We start from the raw sequence: 23450 nt of genomic DNA, 5'->3' as shown, positions 1-23450 counted from the left end.
ATCACTCTTCTTCTTGGTCAAATAGCCCTTACATAGCCTGGAGGTGTGTTGGGTCATTGTCCAGTTGAAAAACAAATGATAGTCCCACTAAGTGCAAACCAGATGGGATGGCGTATCGCTCCAGAATGCTGTGGTAGCCATGCTGGTTAAGTGTGCCTTGAATCCTAAATGAATCCATGACATTGTCACCAACAAACCACCATCACACCTCCACCACCATGCTTCACGGTGGGAACCACACATGCTGAGATCATCCGTTCCCCTACTCTGCGTCTCACAAGGTGGTTGGAACCAAAAATCTCAAATTTGGACTCATGAGACCAAAGGACAGATTTCCTCCGGTCTAATGTCCATTGCTTGTGTTTCTTCCCAAGCAAGACTCTTCTTCTTATTGGTGTCCTTTAGTAGTTGTTTCTTTGCAGCAATTCGACCATGAAGAGGAAGTCTCCTCTGAACAGTTGATGTTGTGATGTGTCTGTTACTTGAACTCTGTGAAGCATTTATTTGGGCTGCAATTTCTGAGGCTGGTAACTCCAATGAACTTATCCTCTACAGCAAAGGTAACTCTGGGTCTTCCTTTCCTGTGGCGGTCCTCATGAGAGCCAGTTTCATCATAGTGCTTGGTGGTTTTTGCGACTGCACTTGAAGAAACTTTCAAAGTTCTTCATGTCTTAAAGTAATGATGGACTGTTGTTTCTCTTTGCTTATTTGATCTGTTCTTGCCATAATATGACTTGGTCTTTTACCAAATAGGGATATCTTCTGTATACCCACCGTACCTTGTCACAACACAACTGATTGGCTCAAACGCATTAAGAAGGAAAGAAAGTCCACAAATGAACCTTTACCAAGGCACACCTGTTCATTGAAATGCATTCTAGGTAACCACCTCATGAAGCTGGTTGAGAGAATGCCAAGAGTCTGCAAAGCTGTCATCGAGGCAAAGGGTGGCAACTTTGAAGAATCTCAAATATAAAATATACTTTCATTTGTTTAACACCTTTTTGGTTATAACACTATGTGTTATTTCATAGTTTTGATGTCTTCAGTATTATTCTACAATGTAGAAAATAGTCAAAATAAAGAAAAACCCTTGAATGAGTAGGTGTGTCCAATCCTTTGACTGGAACTGTACATACTCAGCCATCACCATGTGACATCTTGAGACGGAGTTGAGACGACTTGAGACACTTAGGAGACCTTTCAAGACATCTTAAGATGCATTTTGAAGGCATGTTTTCGAGCCAGGCAGTACCTCGGCCCTCTCGTATCGACAGCCAGGCAGTACCTCGGCCCTCTCGTATCGACAGCCAGGCAGACACCAGGACAAGGATATCAGAAATGTTTCTTGTGCTCCTCTAATGAAATATTTTATTATCATCATCAGTATGATAGTTTTTATACATTGGTTCATTTTAATTGGAAGATCAGAAGTGGATGGTATATTCACAGATATTTGAACAGAAACGGGTTAGAGTCACAGTAATGCTTAGGGTTTTTATCTGGTCTTATTGTAGTAGAGCCAGTGGAATTAGAACCGACGCACAGACACCCCCCTGTATGCCAGATATGGTCTTGTCCAGCCGACATCCAACCCAGTCCATCAGCAACGCTTCATTTTTGACCAGGATAGCGATTTACGATCGGGGCATTTTAATCTCTCTTTAATATCAGTTTGGGATGTCTTTCTTTTATGACCTCACAATATCTTGGATGGAATATATCTGGTGATGAGTATAAAAATGTATATATTTGATACGATTTAATATATGAATATTTGACCCCTGTTTTCCACCCCACCTCTAACGACCTAATATGGATGTTCCACTTTAAGAACAAAAAGTTGGTTCTTTTTTTATTGACCACCAACTGTACTAAATCCCCATGGTCATATTTGAATGACCACACATTTAATGACCATGTATTAAACTCCTGTGGTCTTCCTTTAAATTACCCTACATTTTGTTTGGCCTGTCTGTGGTAATTCATCTTGACCACTCTTGTATTTAATCCTTAATACACACAAGGAAATTCAAAAGATGAAGTGCTATGTGTTCATAACAAATTTCAGTAAGTGCTCGGGACAAATATTGTGAGAAAAAAGAAGATCCACCCCCCCCCCACCCCTCCCTAAACCCTTTATTTCTAATACATTTGTTGAGGGTTTCTGAATTAAACTGTGGCATTTCCCAAAGTACGTCCTCTAGCAAGACAATCGTTTTTACACCTCTCCCACTTCACCCTATGACAACAACATGACAATATAATAGGACTATGGCTTTCATCTCATACACAGCACAGCCCAGCGTCTCTAACTTTCACAACACTTCATTCTGTAGGACTATTTTTCCAGTTTTTACAAGACTGAAAACATTACAAAGTGACCAGCCAGTAGAGGTATTGTACGTTCCTCCTCCCATACCTTTCTTCCCCAGACAGAACAGTCTCAGAGTGGAATGTCATCTGGGACTCTCTCACTCCTCTGTGCTTTCAGTGTCACAAACCCTCTTCAGTGGGTTTCCCTTTATGGAAGGAAGGAGTACCCGAGATGTGTTCAAATATTATTTTGGGCGTCCATGAGATCGGCTCAGACCTCGATATTTCCACTATTGTGTCAGAGTATAGTTTCTAACTCCGTTTAAGAGACGATTCAGTATTTCACACAAACAAGTGAAAAAATGTCATCCATTTTTTCCCCCCTTTTTTTTCTTTCTTTCTCCTTCAGTCACACAGAAGTCAGTCTGACAGGCTCAGGAGCAGTTGTTATAATACTGAGGAAGGAATAGTGAAGGTATGTCATGGCCCTGTCTCTATGTACAATATGGCTTTAGACATGGAACACTGCACAGTCATTTAACAGCAGCGGAGAGAGGAGGTGGGAGAGCAGAGAGGGGGACAAAGCTTGGACAAAGTGTCAAAGTCCACATCTGACTCCCCAACGGAAGCAGTGCAAATGGTCCTTTGTTCAGTTTCCCAACCCCATATGTCCCAATGTCCTGCCCCCCATGTCTCACTCTCTAGCCCCTCCTCTCTTTCAGTCCTCCTCGGACCCTGTGGCCCCCCTCAGTCCGTTCATACAGAAGGGGTTGAAGGGATTGTCCGAGGCGGAGAACCCACTGAAGGAGGGCAGGCCGGCCAGCCTCTGGAGGTGGGGGAAGAAGGCTGGGGGGCCCTTGTGGTGGTCGGCGCGCAGCCCCTCAGCACCGGGGTGGGAGGGGGGCAGCTCTGGGGGCGCATAGCGGATGGTACTGGGGGCGTACAGGCTCTGTGGCCCCTGGGGGCCGAGGGTCAGGGGGTGGAACAGTACCCGTCCTGCAGCACCCCCCGCTGCCAGTCTCTGCAACAGCTCAAAGTCAGGCCCGCCCCCCCGGCCTCCAGACAACATTCCCCGTTCCTCACAGGGTAGAGGGGAGGAGCCGGACATGGGAGGAGACATGGCGGGGGAGGGCGGGGTGAAAATACCTTTGGGTGGGGCTTCACTGCTGGAGGAGGAGTCCGGGATAGGGGTCGGGGGACTGTCGCCGTTCAGGCTGCCGCAAGGGGTGTGTGTGTGCGAGGGTGGGGGTTGTGTGTGTGAGGAGGTGTGTGTGTGTGTCCAGCGACCCCCTGCAGCCAGTGCCTCATGTTCAGTCTTGATGTTGTGGGGACCAGAGAGAGGCGAGGACACTACACTCTTCAGGTGCTGGATTACCGCACGGCCGTTGTGCACCCCGCCGCCCCTCACTGGGGTCTCCCCACCTCGTTTCGAAGGCCCCTCCTCTCGTTTGACCCTCGCGCTGTCTCCCCCCTGCTCCCACGCTCTCTCCTCTCCCTCGCTCTCACTGCCCAGGTCTGAGGCGGCGGACACACTCCCCTCTCTCTGGCAGAACTCTTCCAGGCGACGCCGCATTTCTGGGGGAGCGCCTTCAGAGTCAGACCGCAGCGGACGCTTCCTCCTGTCCCCTGATTGGACTCCGGGATTATAGATCTCTCTCAGTTTAGAGTCAGGCTCACCTTTACTCACAGAGCTTTTCATTGGCTGTGGACCTGGAGACGGGGAAAAGAGTTAGATATGTTTTTCATGAGGAAAAATGTGGATGTGTCATTACATTTGACGTTTTAGTCATTTAGCACACGCTCTTGTCCAGAGCAATTAGAGTTAAGTGCCTTCCTCAAAGGGCATATCGACAAATTGTTTACCTAGTGGTCTCAGGGATTCGAACCAGCAACCTTTTGATTACTGGCCCATTGCTATTAACCACTAGTCTACCTCTCATCCCATCAATTATGTTTGTGTGAATGATTCAATGTGTACCATAAGTGTGTGTGTGTGTGTGTGTGTGTGTGTGTGTGTGTGTGTGTGTGTGTGTGTGTGTGTGTGTGTGTGGTTCCCTACCCCGGGCTTGTGGCGTGAGTTCCGAAGGGGAGGAGCTGGCTTTCAGACGCTCCGCCCTCAGACTCTCTGGGAGCTGCAGCAGATCCAGGGGAGTGTCTGGGAGCTCTGTTCGACTGAGAGAGAGAGAGAGAAAGGGAGAGACAGTAAGTAAAAGACAAAGTCCCCTTTTACAGCTCTTAGTGTTGCAGCAAACCACTGTTTTGTCTCCTGACTTAGCAAGATGGATGGAGGGAGTACTTTACAGAGAGCCCTAATATGGTCTTAGATTAAATAGTGTATTTTGTTTTGTCTCCCATCAACTTCCTTCCAACCATTACCCTCATCTATCAACAACAACCAGCCTCTTCTCCATGAATACCCCTCATCAGCTACCCCAACCCACAATGCTGTATCCAACAACACCCCCCCCCCCCCCTCCTCCAATTGTACGCACGCACACGCACACACACACACACCAGCCACCCCTGCTCTCCCATAGCCAGCCTCGCTCCACTCAGGAGCCCACCCGTAAAGAACAGAGCCCAGACAGGATCAGGGGGGGGCTGCTGCTGGAGAAGTTAATGAGCTCTTGTAATTACAGCACTAATTAACTAAAACACCATTCAGACCCAACATTCTGACATCCATTTGTTGTAATTATAAAGCGCTGCTCCAATTAGTATTGTAATTCAGCCTGTTCCCCCTTGTTTTTGTCCGACTCCTCTCTTGCTCTGTGCGTGCACGTGTGTCTGTTTGTCTTGGAGTGTGTATGTGTGTTTAGGAGCTGGGGGGTTGTGGGTCCTGAGACAGAGACAGAGACAAAGGAAAATATAGAATTTCCTTGAATCCATGTGCGAATACTTGTATCATACCGGTGTTGTAAATTAACATTCTGTAATCAAATGTATATACGGTCATTATAGTTTAGTATATAAAAATGACAGTAGACTGAAGGATTAGGAAGCCTTGTCTAGGAGCGTAATGTGTTGTGCACCGTGTTCGACCTGCTACCGTGGCAACGGGGCTGACCTGATGATGTAGTTGACCCAGATGACGTTGCGTTCGTGGGGGGCTTTGTGGTTGATGGAGACGGTGGCACAGGACTGGACCCACAGATAACCCCCTCTCCTCTGGAGCCAACGGTAGTACCCGGTCACCACCTGACCCTTCCTCAACACTGGGGGGGGAGGGGGGGGGATAGAGAGACAGAGAGACAGAGAGACAGAGAGACAGAGAGAAAGAGAGAGAGACAGAAAGGGAGAGAGAGACAGAGAGAGAGAGAGACAGAGAGAGAGAGACAGAGACAGAGAGACAGAGAGCGAGAGAGCGAGACAGACAGACAGAGAGAGAGAGAGTAAAGAGTGGGTTGGCATAGCACTACAGGACTTTAGCAGCAGAGGGTGCTGATTGCAAAATATGAACTTAGTCAAAAATGTTAGCAGTTCAAAACACACACACGCACGCACGCACACACGCATACACACACACACACACACACACACGGCGGGCAGTGACTCACAGTCCTCATGGCTCTGTCTGATGTTATCCAGGTCTTCCACGTGGATGAAGTGGTAGCAGGTGTGTCCCACCACCTCTGCCGGGCTCAGGTCCATGTACTCTGAGATCCTACAGGGAACAACGATGGTATTATCCACGTGATGTAAACACACAGACGCACATACACAGGCAAACAAACGCATACCATCTTAACTGAATCAAATACATCCACATACATCTTGACAATACCACCATATGTGCCCCCCGTGCAGACATCTGTCCCTGTGTGTCGTCGTGTTGCTGTGTCGTTGTGTTGCTGTGTCGTTGTGTGTCACTGTAGCTGTACCTGTTCTCGCAGTAGGTGACCTGCAGGTCCATGTTGACCCGGAAGACAAACATTTGGCTTTCCATGCGCACCTCGTTCAGCGTGGAGGGAGGGAGCGTGTGCGCAAGGGCCACTAAGCCCATTGGCCGACGCACCGAGCGGGCGGAGCCTGGCACCATGGCAGGGCGACAGCGGATTCGCCCGGTCACATGGATCACCTGACAGCAATAGAATAGAGTTTACAACAACCTGCATGGTTGTATATGTACAGTGTCTCTACTAAATGAATGGTTAGGTGTACATTACTAGAGTTGCAAAATTCTTGTAACTTTTCAAAAATTCTCTGATTATCCAGAAATTCTGGTTGGAAGATTCCTGGGTTGACGAGGGAATAAACAGGAAATCGGGGAATCCTCCAACCAGCATTTCTGGAAAACCAGGGAATTTGGGGAAAGTTGCTGGAATTTCGCTACATATACATTATACATTACACACAGTCTTCATGATTTCTAGGAATGGAGAGTTGGATATCTCTATACATTACACACAGTCTTCATGATTTCTAGGAATGGAGAGTTGGATATCTCTATACATTACACACAGTCTTCATGATTTCTAGGAATGGAGAGTTTGATATCTCTATACATTACACACAGTCTTCATGATTTCTAGGAATGGAGAGTTTGATATCGCTATATATGTCTCTTACTCTGACCTTGTAGCCCGAGGACTTGACGTGGAGGCCTCTCTTGGTGAGGGTGGACTTCATACGGATGAAGAAGCCTCGGTCAGGCGGTTCATTCCCTGGAGAGAGAGGGCTTGTGGGGGCTATGGAGCGAGACGGGGGGGGGGGGGGGGGGGGGCAGAGTTAACTCAGGAACAGTCACATTTGGACCACATCCGTCCAGGCCTACAGACGTGTACGTGAGACGTACCAGGCTCGGGGGTCCCGGTCAGGGAGGATGTGGAGGCAGAGCTGGAAGCGCTCTCGGGGGCCACGTGGCAGCCAGCCTCGGCCCTCAGGTGGGGCCTGATGCCCAGACGCTCAGCCATCTCCACATGGTCCGCTGGGTGGATGTAGTCAAACACACTGCTGCCCATCAACTCCACCTGAACACAATGAAATGTAGCGGTGATGCAGGTTGCAGCGGAGACGCCGCTCACGCATGTGTCACACACACACACACACACACACCCCTGAGTCGGGGGCCAGACACAGATTACAGTAATACACCCATGACATCGGAAGGATCCAAATCTATTTGGTGATTAAAGTAAGCGAAGAGAGACCAGGGATACAGCATCTTTTGAAGGTCAGATTTGACTATTTGAATCGGTTCATTCATTCCCTATTAATTCATAGGCATGAGCGTATCCAGCCCACTCCCAGAGAGGGATGAAGACCACTAACACCTCCCAGCCATCATCCTCCTGCATCATAGTGTCCTACTCTAAACATTTCAGGTGATAATAACAGGATTTAAGGCTCTGGCATGGCATCCATAAAAACACAATGAGAGCGGGTTAGATTCCATTCCATTTGATAAAGTGCCTGCCTTGCTCCCGGCCTGCCTGCCTTGCTCCCGGGCTGCCTGCCTTGCTCCCGGCCTGCCTGCCTTGCTCCCGGCCTGCCTGCCTTGCTCCCGGCCTGCCTGCCTTGCTCCCGGACTACCTGCCTTGCTCCCGGCCTGCCTGCCGTGCTCCCGGCCTGCCTGCCGTGCTCCCGGCCTGCCTGCCGTGCTCCCGGCCTGCCTGCCGTGCTCCCGGTCTGCCTGCCTTGCTCCCTGCTTGGCTGCCTGCTTTGCTGCCTGCTCCTTGCTTGGCTGCCTGCCTGCAGCCTCACACCCTTGTCTGTAGGACAAACCCATCTATTAAGGATTAGATCCATTTAGTGTGGGCTTTATGGGATTTCCAGCAGGCCTTCAAGGACATCACAGCCAGAGAGCTGAGCGAGGGAGCACAGATTAGGTGTGAACAAAGAGAGAAAAAAGGAAGGCTAGCTCCTCTAAAGTGTAACAAAAAAATCAGAGGGGGAGAGGAGGGAAGTAAGTAAGAGGGATCGGCGGAGAGATAAAAGTTTTAAAACAGCCCGGTGTTAATGAGTTGCTAGAGCTAAACGAGGCGTAAACGGACCAGAATCCCCTGGCAGAGACAGGAAGTCGGCCCTGGAGTACCCCAGGCTTCCCACAGTCCTTTAACCCTCCCTCAGTAAGGGGTAATACAGACGTCTGTGGTACTTTACCTGTCAGTCTACAGTCACGGGGAGGAGAGAGAGAAAACTATTGGGGAAAAGAGGCAGCTGAAAAATAGTGGAAGAGAGAGAGAGAGTAGAGTGAAAGGAGAGCGAGGGAGACAGAGAAAGACACAGGTATAGTGTGTGAGGTGGGGGGGGGGGGGGTGAGATAGGGGGAGACCTGATATAAATAATAGCAGGGTGCTTTAATATGTATGAGGCATCCGGGCAGTCGTCCACAACACACTCTCAGCCCGCTGCTGACGGATGGAAGAGGAGAGAGGGAGGGGGAGTGATGGGGGCTGCATACTAACCAGTCCAGGATCAATTCCCCCATCCTCCATCCTGCCATGTAGGAGGTAAGGAGGGGGGGGGGGGGGGGGGGGGGGGGGGGGGGGTTGGGGGGGTTGAGTAGTAGGACCTGGGGTCCTGGGTTCAGAGCTGGCCTCTCCGGCCAGGAGAACCGGGGTGAGGGACATGATCACCTCCAGGTAGCAGGGGAGCGGACGGTGGGCTGTGCCCTTGGTCAAGGTGCCTGACCTGGGCTAAGCCTGTCTAAGAAACCCCACTGTCTGGAGAGGGGCCCCGTTGGTAAGCCAGGGCAGAGGGGTTAGGCTAGGGGACAGGTCAGGGCAGTCCACAGAGAGATCCATGTCCTCCAACAACAACCACCAGTTACACTTCCCTTCTCACTTGTTTTTCTTCTCTCTCGCTCTGTCTCTCCTCCCTGAGAGACAGGGATTTGTTCTATTAAAGTGTGCATGGCCTTTCTCCCACCTACGTCCCTCTCTCTTTTTGTCTTTCAGTCCTTCTCTCTCTCTGTCAGCTTCTAAACATGGTAGTGTGTGTTTTGGAATTAAGGTAAATCTCGATTGTAATTTCGTTTTTTTAAGGCTGGTGGGTTTAGTTCTGTTTGAGGAGATTTGACTAGTGAGGCCATCTGTTTAATGAATAAGAATGGCCTTTGTTGTTTACCTATTCAGTCCCATGATGCCTTTCACTTCAACTGCACATTTAAGCTCTATTTGCATACCAAAATCCCCAGTGCGCTATTTCTTTCTCTCTATCCATTGCCATTTGGCTGTGTAGTCTCCTCACATCTGTTCAGATATATTTCATAATTAGATTTTAAGTTTGTGTTTACCAACAGTTAACAGGAGATATACCGAACTGTGACGCAAACAAACCGGCACGAACACACGCACTTGCACATGCAAACACACACACACACACACACACACATACACACACGCCACTACTAGGACAGTCCAAATCCAACTGGGGCGGACTCCCAATCACACCCAAATTCCCCCTTTTAAAATCCACTCAAATACCACCGCTACTGTAATATCCTCCCTCTTTTCTCTCTCTCATTCTGTATCCTCCATGTTTTTTTCTTCCAAACATATCTTATCACTCCCCTCCTCTCCTCCTCCTCTCTCACTATCTCTATCTGTCTCCCCATCCCCCTTGGTGTTTTTTTCTCCTCCCCACAATCAATGGGGCTTTTAAGATGCCTATCGATTTGCTCCCCTAGACAGGCCCTGTGCGCAGGGGCGACACTTTGATTGCTGGGCCAGTAATTACTGTTATTATTTATGCATCTGGTCGAAATGGCAGGTCTTAACATTCACAGTACAAGGGGCCACAGGCAATCAACAGAGGTGAGCACCTGGAGGGGGGGGGGCGGAAGAGAGAGAGAGAGAGAGAGAGAGAGGGAGAGGGAGAGGGAACTAGAGAGACAAGCACAAGAGAACAGTCAGACACACACAAAGGTGGGAACACCCCCAAACACATTACAACATCTGATATGAAAAGAGAGATGATCGGAGTAGCCTGTATGAGTGACAATGTGAGTGACTGAGTGTCAGTGTGTGTGTGTGTGTGTGTGTGTGTGTGTGTACAGAAGGCCTTACCTGTGAGAGGCCCAGGTAGATGGAAACAGTCTCTGATATGTAGAGGAATCGTCCCTCCGAGCTTACCACAAACACAAAGCCGTCCAGAGACTGTTGAAGCAACACACACACACACACACACACACACAAACACACACACACACACACACACACACACACACACACACACACACACACACACACACACACACACACACACACACACACACACACACACACACACACACACACACACACACACACACACACACACAGCCAGACAGACAAATTAGAGCAATTAGTGTGTATTGAGCAAATTACAATGAGCTGCTGCCTGCCGCTGGAGAACCCCCATCCCCACCAACAGTCCTGTCTGGCTGGCCCCTCAGGTACACACGACACACTACTGGTAAACACCACCAGCCTGTTCAGTGAGTCAACAAGGCACATTAAACACAGAGCAGGCAGACACCAGCGGAGCCGTTTCAATCAGTGTTAATAACGGTAGGACGCCATGGTGTTTCCTGTTGTGTTGTGTCTGTCTGCTGACCAGAGACACCTGTAGGTAGGTAGGTAGGTAGAGACAGGGAGTGGTGATTATGATGATAAGTGATAAGGTATACAGCCACCCTATTAGGAAGGACTCCTTCACAGAATAATATTTGTTGTAATAACAAGCTTCCACACAACTGAGTAGTGGTGTGCTGGGAAGCTAGGGCCACTTTGCCCCGACGAAAGATTGCTATTTTGGCGGCGGCGCTAAAGTGGCGGTAATTTATGCAACTGACACATTCAGTATGCAAATGCGGTGGCCGGGGGGTGGGGTGCGGCGAGCCCGGCTGAATGGCGGAGAAATAAAGTGCAATTATCAAGCTATTACTGACAGAGGTACGGCAAGAGGAAAGAATCCTAGCGTGTTCTGAAGCGCTAATTTGATTTCCATCAGTGTCGTTCCCCCTCAGAACGTTCGGCGCAGACGGCAGTCTTTTGTCTTGGCATACCTCTCTCATTCAGGACATTCTATATACACCCCGCCTCTTTCACTTCTATCTTCTTTCCCTCCCTCACTTTATCGCCCTCTTTCTCGTTTCTGTACTCCACAGATATTTATTGGTGTTTGAAGGTCATTGATAGTTCTACCGCGGGGCGGCGTCGGCTGTTTTAAAAAAAAATACATTATTTTTTTTAACGAGTGTTGACTCGCCGGAGCGCAGACGGTGAGCGAGCACTGATCACGAAGAGACATCAGAGGGGGTTCGCGCGCGTCTGTAAACGCAGGTGGAGACGTGACACAGAGAAGCAGCATCCCACTGTCCGACTGTCACGGGAATAAATATGGCTACCTTATCCCATGAACAATTACAAGACGTTATAACAGTAATCATATTTGCGTGTTTGAATATTTGATTATTGTTGGAAAAACATTGAAATAGATTAAACATGGCAACAAACAAATGTTCAGAGAATGTGCCTCTTGAATAACCTGGCTAAACGTGTACTATTCTCAACTACTGTTTGTTCTCAAAGACACGTGAATAGAGGTTAATATAATAAATCCACTTGAGATGAAACACTGATTTTAAGAGGAGCCTGTGTGTGTGTGTGTCTGCGTGTGTGTGTGTCCGCGTCCGTGTGTGTGTGTGTGTGATGTTTACCTGTAACAGGTGTGCTCCCAGGTGCTGTTCAAACATGTCAGTAGCCAGAGAGTGGGAGGAGCGTCGCACTGCAGGGACACAGATCACCACACAACAGATCAACACGCAACAGATCGACACACAACAGATCAACACCCAACAGATCAACACAGATCAGAGACACGAGGCAGCTCATTACTTTTAACAGACGCTTCATTGTTAGCCTGCAACTTGAAGTTATACTTTCAATCTTTTTTTGGAATAGTAGTGTAGTTGGTTTAGCTGGTCCACACACACACACACACACACACAGGCAATCCTTGCACACACTCACACACACGCACGCTCCACACAGCCTCACCACTCCTTATGCACCCCAAACACAAGCTATCACAGAAGCATTGCCATCAAAGTAGAGCTGTTTACAGAGGTAATTACAACTGACAGGAAGAGAGAAATAGAACAAAACGAGACGGAGAGAGAAACCGAGATAGACAGTGACAGAGAGGGAGAAAGATGGATGGAGATTATGTGTGTGTGTCACTGTGTAAGAGAGGGAGAGCGAGAGAGAGAAAGAGAGGAGAGAGATGGGGGAAGAATCCACAAATCAAGTTTTTACCGCTTTATTTCATAAAGAGTGTGTGTGTGTGTGTGTGTGTGTGCGCGCGCGCGCGCATGTGGCTCTACCAGGTTGTTTTTTGAACACTGTGCTCTGAGCAGGCAGCGGCAGTGTGTGTGTTAATGTGTGTGTGCATGCGTGCGAGTGCGTGCGTGAGTGTGTGTAGGGATCACCAGACGTCCATGTGTCGGTGCAAGGCTTTGGGAAATCAATACACGTTATGACAGCAAAATTAAAGTGCTGTTCTGGGTTACAACTGAACACGGAGGGGGGGGGCACACATCCATCCCCCATCCGTCTCTTTGTCGTGTCCCTGCCATCGGTCAGCCAACAGAACAGAAGGCATTCCAGTAGACTTGTACACACATACAAATCCCCCACCACACACACACACACACTCTCATAAATACACAGTTGCCGGACAAAGCCACAGTGCCATTGTGAGATTGGGGTCCCCTTGTGTGAAAGCGTAGGAATATCAATGAGGCTGGTCCATTCAGGTTGAAAGGGGGTCTGGGGCTGGGGACCTTACAGCCACAACTCAGAAGCTAACCCAGAGGGGGAGGGGACCCTGTCGCTTTGCCTGCCTGCCTGGACCCTAGTGGGGCTACGGGGAGAGGGCTGGCCCACTGGGGGTCTGGTACCAACCCCCATCATCATAACACACAGCATCGCACCCCCCCCCCCCCCCCCCCCCCCGTGGGTCCCTGGAGATGCTGCTGGTGATCAGTGGCGGTGAATACTGTCAGGGGGCCTGAGGAAATGGTGGGTGTGACATGAGGCCAGTGGGGCTGACGGATGAGTCTACACACAGATCCATTTACTACAGTCACTCCACCCGCCTGCCTGCCATGCCTGGGGTCACACAATTGGGTGGCCATGAAACCAAAACAGCCTCAACAGGTTGTGTGTGTGTGTGTGTGTGTGTGTGTGTGTGTGTGTGTGTGTGTGTGTGTGTGTGTGTGTGTGTGTGTGTGTGTGTGTGTGTGTGTGTGTGTGTGTGTGTGTGTGTATGTGTGTGTGTGTGTGTGTGTCATAGGAGAGCTCTTGGGGTACTTTCTATCACATTGACTTTTCATTAGCTTGGCTAGATTTGCTCTCCGTGGTTTAATTTCATTTGAGGAATGGGATGAAGCGTCCACGTTAATTACAGTGTGACTCGCAGGTCAATGTCGCAGGTCAATGTTGGGGTCTTCCTGATGTTCTGCACTGATAGAAGAGAGAAATTTGATTGCTTGATTTTTATGCGTCTGTTCTATACATAATTTAGTCCAAGTTCACTCATTCATCCCCACCTCTCTCTTTTTTTGAATGTTTAATTTCCCACCCCCTAGCTGTCGACCTTTTAAACAAGTTATGAAGTTACCACGGGGACCAAATACAGTCAGGTCCAAAATGATTGGCACCCTTGAAAAAGATAAGCAAAAAAATGAGTAAACAAAAAATACAAATACTGAGCTATATTGTATGTATGCAAAACATTTGTTGACTATTATAGTATTGTATACCATTACAATTGCTCAGATAAATAGTTTAGTTTGAAGTCATATTTAGATTTTCTCAAAAACATATGGGTCTACATGAGTGGCAACCTGTTTTCTAATGCCGTTCAATACCTCAACATGTGAGGATAACGAACAAGGCATGAGCTTGGATAACATACAGCAGCCTTGTGGTTAGAGCGTTGGGCCTGTAACAGAAAGGTTGCTGGTTCGAATCCCCGAGCTGACAAGGTAAAAATCTGTTGTCCTGCCCCTGAACAAAGCAGTTAACCCACTGTTCACCAGTAGGCCGTCATTGTAAATAAGAAATTGTTCTGACTTGCCTCGTAAAATAAAATAGTACCTTCAGAAAGTATTCACACCCCTTGACTTTTTCCACAATTTGTTGTGTTTGTTATGTCAAAGTGGAATTATTATTTAAAAAAATATATATATGAAAAATGAAACGCCGAAATGTCCTGAGTCATTAAGTTTTCAACGCTTTTGGATTGGCTAGCCTAAATAAGTTCCCTAGTAAAAATGTGCTTAAAAAATCACATAATAAGTTGCATACAAAGGATACAGGCGTCCTTCCTAAGTTGCAGGAGAGGAAGGAAACCGCTCAGGGATTTCACCATGAGGCCAATGGTGACTTTAAAACAGTTACAGAGTTTAATGGCTGTGATATGAGAACACTGAGGATGGATCAACAACATTGTATTTACTCCACAATTACTAACCTAATTGGCATAGTAAAAAAAAAGGAAGCCTGTACAGAATAGAAATATTCCTAAACATGCATCTTGTTTGCAATACGGCACTAAAGTAAAACTGCCAAAATTGTGGCAGAGAAATTAACTTTATGTCTTGAATACAAAGCATTATCAACAACCAACTTGAAGAAATTTGAAAAGATTGATGTGCAAATATTGTACCAATCCAGGTACAAGCTCTTAAAGACTTAACCAGAAAGAGTCACCGCTGTAATCACTGACAAAGGTCATTCTAACATGCATTGACTCAGGGGTGTGAATACTTACAGTACATTCAGAAAGTATTCAGAACCCTTGACTTTTTACACATTTATTTACTATACAGCCTTATTCTAAAATGGATTACATTTTCTTTATCAATCTACACACAATACCCCATAATGACAAAGTGAAAACAGTTTTTTTTAAAATGTTTGCCGAACCCGATGGTCACTCTGACAGAGCTCCGGAGTTCCTCTGCGGGGATGGGAGAAACTTCCAGAAAGACAAAAATTCTGCAGCACTCCAGCAATCAGGCTTTTATGGTAGAGTGGCCAGACAGAAGCCACTCCTCAGTAAAAGGCACATGACAGCCCGCTTGGAGTTTACCAAAGAGGCACCTAAAGGACGGACCATAAGAAACAAGATTCTCTGGTCTGATAAAACCAAGATTGAACTCTTTGGCCTGAATGCCAAGCGTCACATCTGGGAGACTAGTCAGGATCAAGGGAAAGATGAATGGAGCAAAGTACAAAGAGAACACTCAGGACCTCAGACTGGGTGCGAAGGTTCACCTTCCAACAGGACGATGACTCTAAGCACACAGCCAAGACAACGCAGCAGTGGCTTTCGGGACAAGTCTTTGAATGTCCTTGAGTGGCCCAGCCAGAGCCCAGACTTCAACTCGATCGAACATATGAAAATAGCTATGCAGCGACGCTCTCCATCCAACCTGACAGAGCTTGAGAGGATCTGCAGAGAAGAATGGGAGAAACTCCCCAAATACAGGTGGGCCAAGCTGTAGCGTCATACCCAAGAAGACTCGAGGCTGTAATCACTGCCAAATGTGCTTCAACAGAGTACTGAGTAAAGAGTCTGAATACTGTGATACTGTATTTCCATTTGTTATTTTTAATACATTTGCTAACATTTCTAAAAAACAGTTTTTGCTTTGACATTATGGGGTATTGTGTGTAGATTGATGAGGGAAAAAAACTATTTATCCATTTTAGAATAAGGTTGTAACATAACAAAATGTGGAAAAGTCAAGGGGTCTGAATATTTTCCAAATGCACCGTACATGAATGAGAGATTTATGTATTTCATTTTCAACCATTTTGCTAAAGATTCCAAAAACATGTTTCCACTTTGTAATTTTATATTTATTTTATTTATTTCACCTTTATTTCACCAGGTAGGCAAGTTGAGAACAAGTTCTCATTTACAATTGCGACCTTGCCAAAATAAAGCAAAGCACTTCGACACATACAACAACACATAGTTACACATGGAGTAAAACAAAAATACAGTCAATAATACAGTAGAAAAATAAGTCTATATACAATGTGAGCAAATGAGGTGAGATAAGGGAGGTAAAGGCAAAAAAAGGCCATGGTGGCGAAGTAAATACAATATAGCAAGTAAAACACTGGAATGGTAGTTTTGCAGTGGAAGAATGTGCAAAGTAGAGATAGAAATAATGGGGTGCAAGGAGCAAAACAAATAAATAAATGAATACAGTAGGGGGAGAGGTAGTTGTTTGGGCTAAATTATAGATGGGCTATGTACAGGTGCAGTAAACTGTGAGCTGCTCTGACAGCTGGTGCTTAAAGCTAGTGAGGGAGATAAGTGTTTCCAGTTTCAGAGATTTTTGTAGTTCGTTCCAGTCATTGGCAGCAGAGAGCTGGAAGGAGAGGCGGCCAAAGGAAGAATTGGTTTTGGGGGTGACCAGAGAGATATACCTGCTGGAGCCCGTGCTACAGGTGGGTGCTGCTATGGTGACCAGTGAGCTGAGATAAGGGGGGACTTTACCTAGCAGGGTCTTGTAGATGACCTGGAGCTAGTTTGTTTGGCGAAGAGTATGAAGCGAGGGACAGCCAATGAGAGCGTACAGGTCGCAGTGGTGAGTAGTATATGGGGCTTTGGTGACTAAATGGATGAAACTGTGATAGACTGCATCCAATTTATTGAGTAGGGTATTGGAGGCTATTTTGTAAATAACATCGCCAAAGTCGAGGATTGGTAGGATGGTCAGTTTTACAAGGGTATGTTTGGCAGCATGAGTGAAGGATGCTTTGTTGCAAAATAGGAAGCCGATTCTAGATTTACATTTGGATTGGAGATGTAATGTGAGTCTGGAAGGAGAGTTTACAGTCTAACCAGACACCTAGGTATTTGTAGTTGTCCACATATTCTAAGTCAGAACCGTCCAGAGTAGTGATGTTGGATGGGCGGGCAGGTGCAGGCAGCGATCGGTTGAAGAGCATGCATTTAGTTTTACTTGTATTTAAGAGCAATTGGAGGCCACGGAAGGAGAGTTGTATGGCATTGAAGCTCGTCTGGAGGGTTGTTAACACAGTGTCCAAAGAAGGGCCAGAAGTATACAGAATGGTGTCATCTGCATAGAGGTGGATCAGAGACTCACCAGCAGCAAGAACGACATCATTGATGTATACAGAGAAGAGAGTCGGTCCAAGAATTGAACCCTGTGGCACCCCCATAGAACAACAGGCCCTCCGATTTGACACACTGAACTCTATCAGGGAAGTTGTTGGTGAACCAGGCGAGGCAGTCATTTGAGAAACCAAGGCTATCGAGTCTGCCGATGAGGATGTGGTGATTGACAGAGTCAAAGGCCTTGGCCAGGTCAATGAATACGGCTGCACAGTATTGTTTCTTATCGATGGCGGTTAAGATATCGCTTAGGACCTTGAGCGTGGCTGAGGTGCACCCATGACCAGCTCTGAAACCAGATTGCATAGCGGAGAAGGTATGGTGGGTATGTGGTATTGTGTGTCGATGGGTGAGACAAAACATCTACTTAATCCATTTTGAATTCAGGCAGTAACGCAAAATTTGAAATAAGTCAAGGGGTCTGAATACTTTCTGAAGGCACTGTATGATTAGAGATCTTAGACAATTCCTCCATACAGAATCTTTCCAGTTGATATTCCTCACCTGGTCTTATGGACGGCCCTCTTCAATTCAAACCACAGATTTTCAATGCGGTTCAAGGCCGGAGACTGAGATGGCCATTGCACATTGTTGATTTTGTAGCCAATTAACCATTTCTTTGTGGATTTTGATGTGTGTTTGGGGTTATTGTCTTTGCAGGAATATCCACTAGTGGCCATGTTTATAAAAGAGGCAACCAGGTTTTTGGCTAAAATGTCCTTGTTCTAGGTGAAGTTCATGATACCATTATAACCTTAACATGGGTGCCGGGACCAGTGGAAGCAAAATAACCCCATAACATCAAAGATACACCGCCATATTTTACAGTAGGTATGAGGTACACATTTGGGAGGGATCTTAGACAATTCCACTGCTGTGCATTGCCAAAGGACTGTATTTTCATGTAATTTTACCATAGCATCGGTTCAAATTTAAGTGCCAATGCCGTTTAGCAAACTCCAGGGATTTACATTTGTTGGATGACATGAAAATAGAGCTCTTTGGCCACGCACACCAGTGGAATTGTCTAAGATCCCTCCCAAATGTGTCCTCCAATCTCGTAAAACATTTCAGAAAATGTCTCAGTGAAAGTTTTTGAAACCAGGGATGGCAATCATTTTTACCCCTATATTTTTGAGAGAAAAAAATATTTCTCTTTCTCTGAGCAATTGTTAAAAAATATTCGTTTTCCATTTTTTTTCAGCATACACAATAGATTCTTGTATTATTTATTTGATACAGTCTTGTTTTTGCTCATCTTTATCAAGGGTGCCAATAATTTTGGACCTGAATTGTTTTATCTCTTTCGTTTTCTCTTTTTTACTCAAGTTTACTTATGCTAGTTGTCTTTTCATATGTGAAACTCATCACATAGCAACTTGTTTACTGAGCTCCAATTCTGATGGTTATCCAAGAGTGTGCGTGTGTGTGTGTCTGTTACCCCTGTCGGAACAGACAGAGTTTGAGACGACAGACGGGAGAGAAAAAGCGGCCATAATCGCAACGTCCTTCTCCACCGCAATTATCCTCTCACTCTGCAATCCCTCGCTCCCTCGCTCGCTCCCTCCCTCGCTCCCTGTGTCTCTCTCTCTGTCGCTCCTTCTGCGGTCGACCATAATTTGAGTGCAATTAACTTCCCTTAAAAGCCATCGCCACTTTAAACGCTGGGAATTAGGGGAGAGGCAGACATTGTGAAAGTGAAAGAGAGAGACAGAGGAGAGGTGATCAGGAGATGGTAAGACAGAGAGGGGAAAGAGCGAGAGAGATGACAGAGAGATAGAAAAGAGAGGCAGACTAAAAGTCAAGAGACAGCTAGACAGAGAGAGAGATAGAGAGAGAGAGAGAGTTTTGTGTTGTCGGTCAGTGTATTCGGTCATGAGAAGAACATCTCTACAACATTGTAAAAACTGCTAACTACTGAGATGTTCCTGAAGATAGACAGGTTCATATTTGTCATTTCTACAGGGTGGAAGTCATATCTGAAAGAGAGATTCTCTCAAAAGCTCAAATCACCTGTGCATATACAGTAGTCTTGAATAATACATTAAATGAAAGGTTCAGGACTATCGCACTCTACTGTGGGCCCAACCCCCACCACAGACACAATTTGTGAGAAAAAAAAAACATTTTACTTCACTGGTCCTCTCTCTTTCTACCTCTACTTCTCCCCCCCCCCCCCCCCCCCCCTCTCCAATTTAACGGCTTTATTGGCATGGGAAACATATGCTAACATTACCGAAGCAGGTGAACTAGATAATACACAAAGGTGAAATGAACAATACAAATTAACAGTGAACATTACACTCACAAAAGTTCCAAAAGAATGAAAGACGTTACAGGGAAAACAAATAAACATAAATATGGGTTGTATTTACAATGGTGTGTTTTCTTCACTGGTTGCCCTTTTCTTGTGGCAACAGGCCACAAATCTTGCTGATGCGATGGCACACTGTGGTATTTCACCCAGTAGATATGGGAGTTTATCAAAATTGGGTTTGTTTTTTTGATTTCTTTGTGGATCTGTGTAATCTGAGGGAAATATGTCTCTCTAATATGGTCATACATTGGGCAGGAGGTTAGGAAGTGCAGCTCAGTTTCCACCTCGTTTTGTGGGCAGTGAGCACATAGCCTGTCTTCTCTTGAGAGCCATGTCTGCCTACGATGGCCTTTCTCAACAGCAAGGCTATACTCACTGAGTCTGTACATAGTCAAAGCTTTCCTTAAGTTTGGGTCAGTCACCGTGGTCAGGTATTCTGCCACTGTGTACTCTCTGTTTAGAACCAAATAGCATTCTAGTTTGCTCTGTTTTTTTGTAAATTCTTTCCAATGTGTCAAGTAATTCTCTTTTTGTTTTCTCATGATTTCTCATAATTGTGTTTCTGTCCTGGGGCTCTGTGGGGTCTGTTTGTGTTTGTGAACAGAGCCCCAGGACCAGCTTGCTTAGGGGACTCTTCTCCAGGTTCATCTCTCTGTAGGTGATGGCTTTGTTATGGAAGGTTTGGGAATCGCTTCCTTTTAGGTGGTTGTGGAATTTAACGGCTCTTTTCTGGATTCTGATAATTATCAGGTATCGGCCTAACTACTCTGCACGCATTATTTGGTGTTTTACGTTGTGCATGTAGGATATTCTTGCAGCATTCTGCATGCAGAGTATCAATTTGGTGTTCGTCATATTTTGTGAATTCCAGACCTCACAACCATAAAGGCCAATGGGTTCTATAACTGATTCAAGTATTTTTCTAGCCAGATCCTAATAGGTAAATTTCATTTTATGTTCCTTTTGACGGCATAGAAGGCTCTTCTTGCCAAGTCTCTCAGATCGTTCACAGCTTTGTGGAAGTTACCTGCGGCGCTGATGTTTAGGCCAAGGTATGTATCGTTTTTTGTGTGCTCTAGGGTAACGGTGTCTAGATGGAATTTGTATTCGTGGTCCTGGGAACTGGACCTTTTTTGGAACACCATTATTTTTGTCTTACTGAGATTTACTGCCAGGGCCCATGTCTGACAGAATCTGTGCAGATGTAGGTGCTGATGTATCTAGGTGCTGATGTAGGCCCTCCTTGATTGGGGACAGAAGCACCAGATCATCAGCAAACAGTAACACTGCAAAATTACTGCAGTAAAACAAAATTGTGTCACTTGGACGCAGTATTTGCAGCAATACTGCAGATATACTGCACTCGACCTGCGGTTGTACTGCAGTGTGATGCAGTCATAGCACTCGTTTTTTTCGAAAGGGCAGCGACCAACCAAGCCGCATCGCGCTAGAGTAGACTAATAGCTGCCATAGATAGGTTATTTATCCTCAAATATCATCACATAGTACTTATCTTGGTTGCATCAAACCGGGACGAGCTGAGTAAGCTCGCTAGCGTTAGCTCGCAATGCTATTTGAGGCTGCAGTGCATGAGCTTTCTCATCCTACAGTTACCACTACCCGAGGTAATCGTATCAGATCCGACCTGTGGCATTATTTCTAATTCTGGATCCGGAACCGCTCGGGTCTCGGGGTACAGGTAGACGACCTCCAGTCCAGCATCACGCTCAACATTAACCTATGTGCGTGCGTCATACTCTCCCGTTTGCCGAAGGCTGATGTATAGAGGAGAAGGACTTCTTTTTTTTCCCCCAGAGGGAACTTCAGTATAGATTTCAGACATTAAAAATAGATCAATGGTTAGATGTACTGCATTACATACAGCAGTGTGAGGGGGGTGTGGGGGGGGGGGGGGGGGGGGGGGGGGGGGGGGACGGCTCCAGACTGCCATAGATGCATTTGTAAGGCTTTGTTAGAACATCTGCTAGCGGATTGAGCGCGTTTCCACAGGTTCATGAGCGCCAATTGAAGATTGATCGAAGCATTGAATAGATAGATGTGCTTTTCAATGAGATGTCCGCGTCTTGCTTTCACCAGGCCTCTTCCAAGGCCGGGCTCCTCGAGACACATATTCACCAAACAATGGTAATAAAATCGCATACAGTAAAGCCTATGAGTCCTTCGAAGACTTTCTTGTAAAATAAGCGAATGCATGGGCATATGAGAACTGGACCGCCATTGTTTGCTAGGTACATACTATCCATGTCTTCATATCTCATACGGTATCAAAAAGAGCTATCATGGGTTCGTCCCATTTCAGGAGGACTTGCTGAGAGGGACACACACACGGGTGCAGAAAAAATGATAACGCACACACACAGACAAACACTTCTGTAACGCACACATGCACACACACACACACACACACACACACACACACACATGCACACACACACACACACACACACACTCCTCACAGGTGCTCTTATAAAACACGCACGCACACACACGCACACACACCTAATTGTAGCCGAGTTGTTTCCCCTCAGTAACAGTAGCAATTAGACAACCTTTATAATCACACTCTCCTCATTATATAGCTAATTCCTGTAATTACCGATAGCACCAATAGGCTCCTCCTTCCTTTGTGTATCATCTCTCTGTCTTTGTGTCTCTCTGTCTGCTTCTCGTTCTGTCTGTCTCTCTCACCCCCTCTCTCTGTCTCTTTATCTGTCTGTCTCTCTATCTCTCTTTAGTTCTCTCTCTGTCTCCCGCTCTCATCCTCTCTCTGTCTGTCTCTCTCTCTCACCCTCTCTCTCTCTCTCACCCCCTCTCTCTGTCTCTTTGTCTGTCTGTCTCTCTACCTCTCTTTAGTTCTCTCTCTGTCTCCCGCTCTCATCCTCTCTCTGTCTGTCTCTCTCTCTCTCTCTCACCCCCTCTCTCTGTCTCTTTGTCTGTCTGTCTCTCTACCTCTCTTTAGTTCTCTCTCTGTCTCCCACTCTCACCCTCTCTCTGTCTCTCTCTCTCTCACCCTCTCTCTCTCTCTCACCCCCTAACTCTGTCTCTCTCTCTCTCACCCTCTCTCCCGCTCTCACCCTCTCTCTGTTTCTCTCTCTCTCACCCTCTCTCTCTCTCTCTCTGTGATGAGGGGGAAGGTCAATCAGGTATAGGGAAATGTGTGTCGGTGCGGTGCATTGGGTGAGGAACTACATAGAATGCTACAGTGCTGTTACAATGCTGATACACCTACAGTAGCATTTTCAAACTGCTTTTGTTTGCAGCGTCGGTGACTGAGTTTTCCCAGTTATTCCAGGCTAAGATCATTGGGTAAGGTAAGGTAAGGGTGAGAGCTCACTTTTGCTGCAGTGGTTCTCCCCCTCCAGCAGGGGGCACCAGGGCGGGTCTCCCTGGCTGGCGAAGGTGCACATGTGCAAGTAGCTGATGGTGAGACGGATGACCGAGGCCTTGTCCAGCTGGCTGGTGATGGCCCCGGGGAGAGGGAGCATCTTGGCCAGCTCAAAGAACTCAAAGTTCTCCTTGCCGCGACGGGAACGAGCGGCATTACGAGACTTCTCCTTCCGCAGGTTCTGCAAACTGGAGGAGGAGAGGAATGACAGGAAGCAGAAGGTAGAGGGGAACTGTGGGTGAAAAGGGTGTGTGGTTCATGCCA

General features: G+C 46.7%; 1 protein-coding gene across 1 annotated transcript in view; it reads right to left on the bottom strand.

The window, feature by feature from the left end:
- Positions 1 to 3034: 3034 nt before the first annotated feature.
- The window catches only part of LOC139386027 (neuronal PAS domain-containing protein 1-like), a 21868-nt gene continuing 1452 nt past the window's right edge, over positions 3035 to 23450 (bottom strand). Inside the window, exons 2-11 of the mRNA XM_071131412.1 lie at positions 23136 to 23374; positions 11960 to 12027; positions 10326 to 10415; positions 7112 to 7286; positions 6892 to 7004; positions 6198 to 6394; positions 5874 to 5980; positions 5384 to 5531; positions 4375 to 4488; positions 3035 to 4034 (exon numbers count right to left, since the gene is read on the bottom strand). Of these exons, the coding sequence (XP_070987513.1) occupies positions 3035 to 4034; positions 4375 to 4488; positions 5384 to 5531; positions 5874 to 5980; positions 6198 to 6394; positions 6892 to 7004; positions 7112 to 7286; positions 10326 to 10415; positions 11960 to 12027; positions 23136 to 23374 (2251 nt within the window). The remainder of the gene's footprint in view (positions 4035 to 4374; positions 4489 to 5383; positions 5532 to 5873; positions 5981 to 6197; positions 6395 to 6891; positions 7005 to 7111; positions 7287 to 10325; positions 10416 to 11959; positions 12028 to 23135; positions 23375 to 23450) is intronic.

The sequence above is a fragment of the Oncorhynchus clarkii genome, chromosome 27, assembly GCF_045791955.1.
Source record: "Oncorhynchus clarkii lewisi isolate Uvic-CL-2024 chromosome 27, UVic_Ocla_1.0, whole genome shotgun sequence".
Lineage (NCBI taxonomy): Eukaryota > Metazoa > Chordata > Actinopteri > Salmoniformes > Salmonidae > Oncorhynchus > Oncorhynchus clarkii.
The sequence above is the reverse complement of the archived record's forward strand: the minus strand, read 5'-3'. Positions and strand labels throughout refer to the sequence as shown.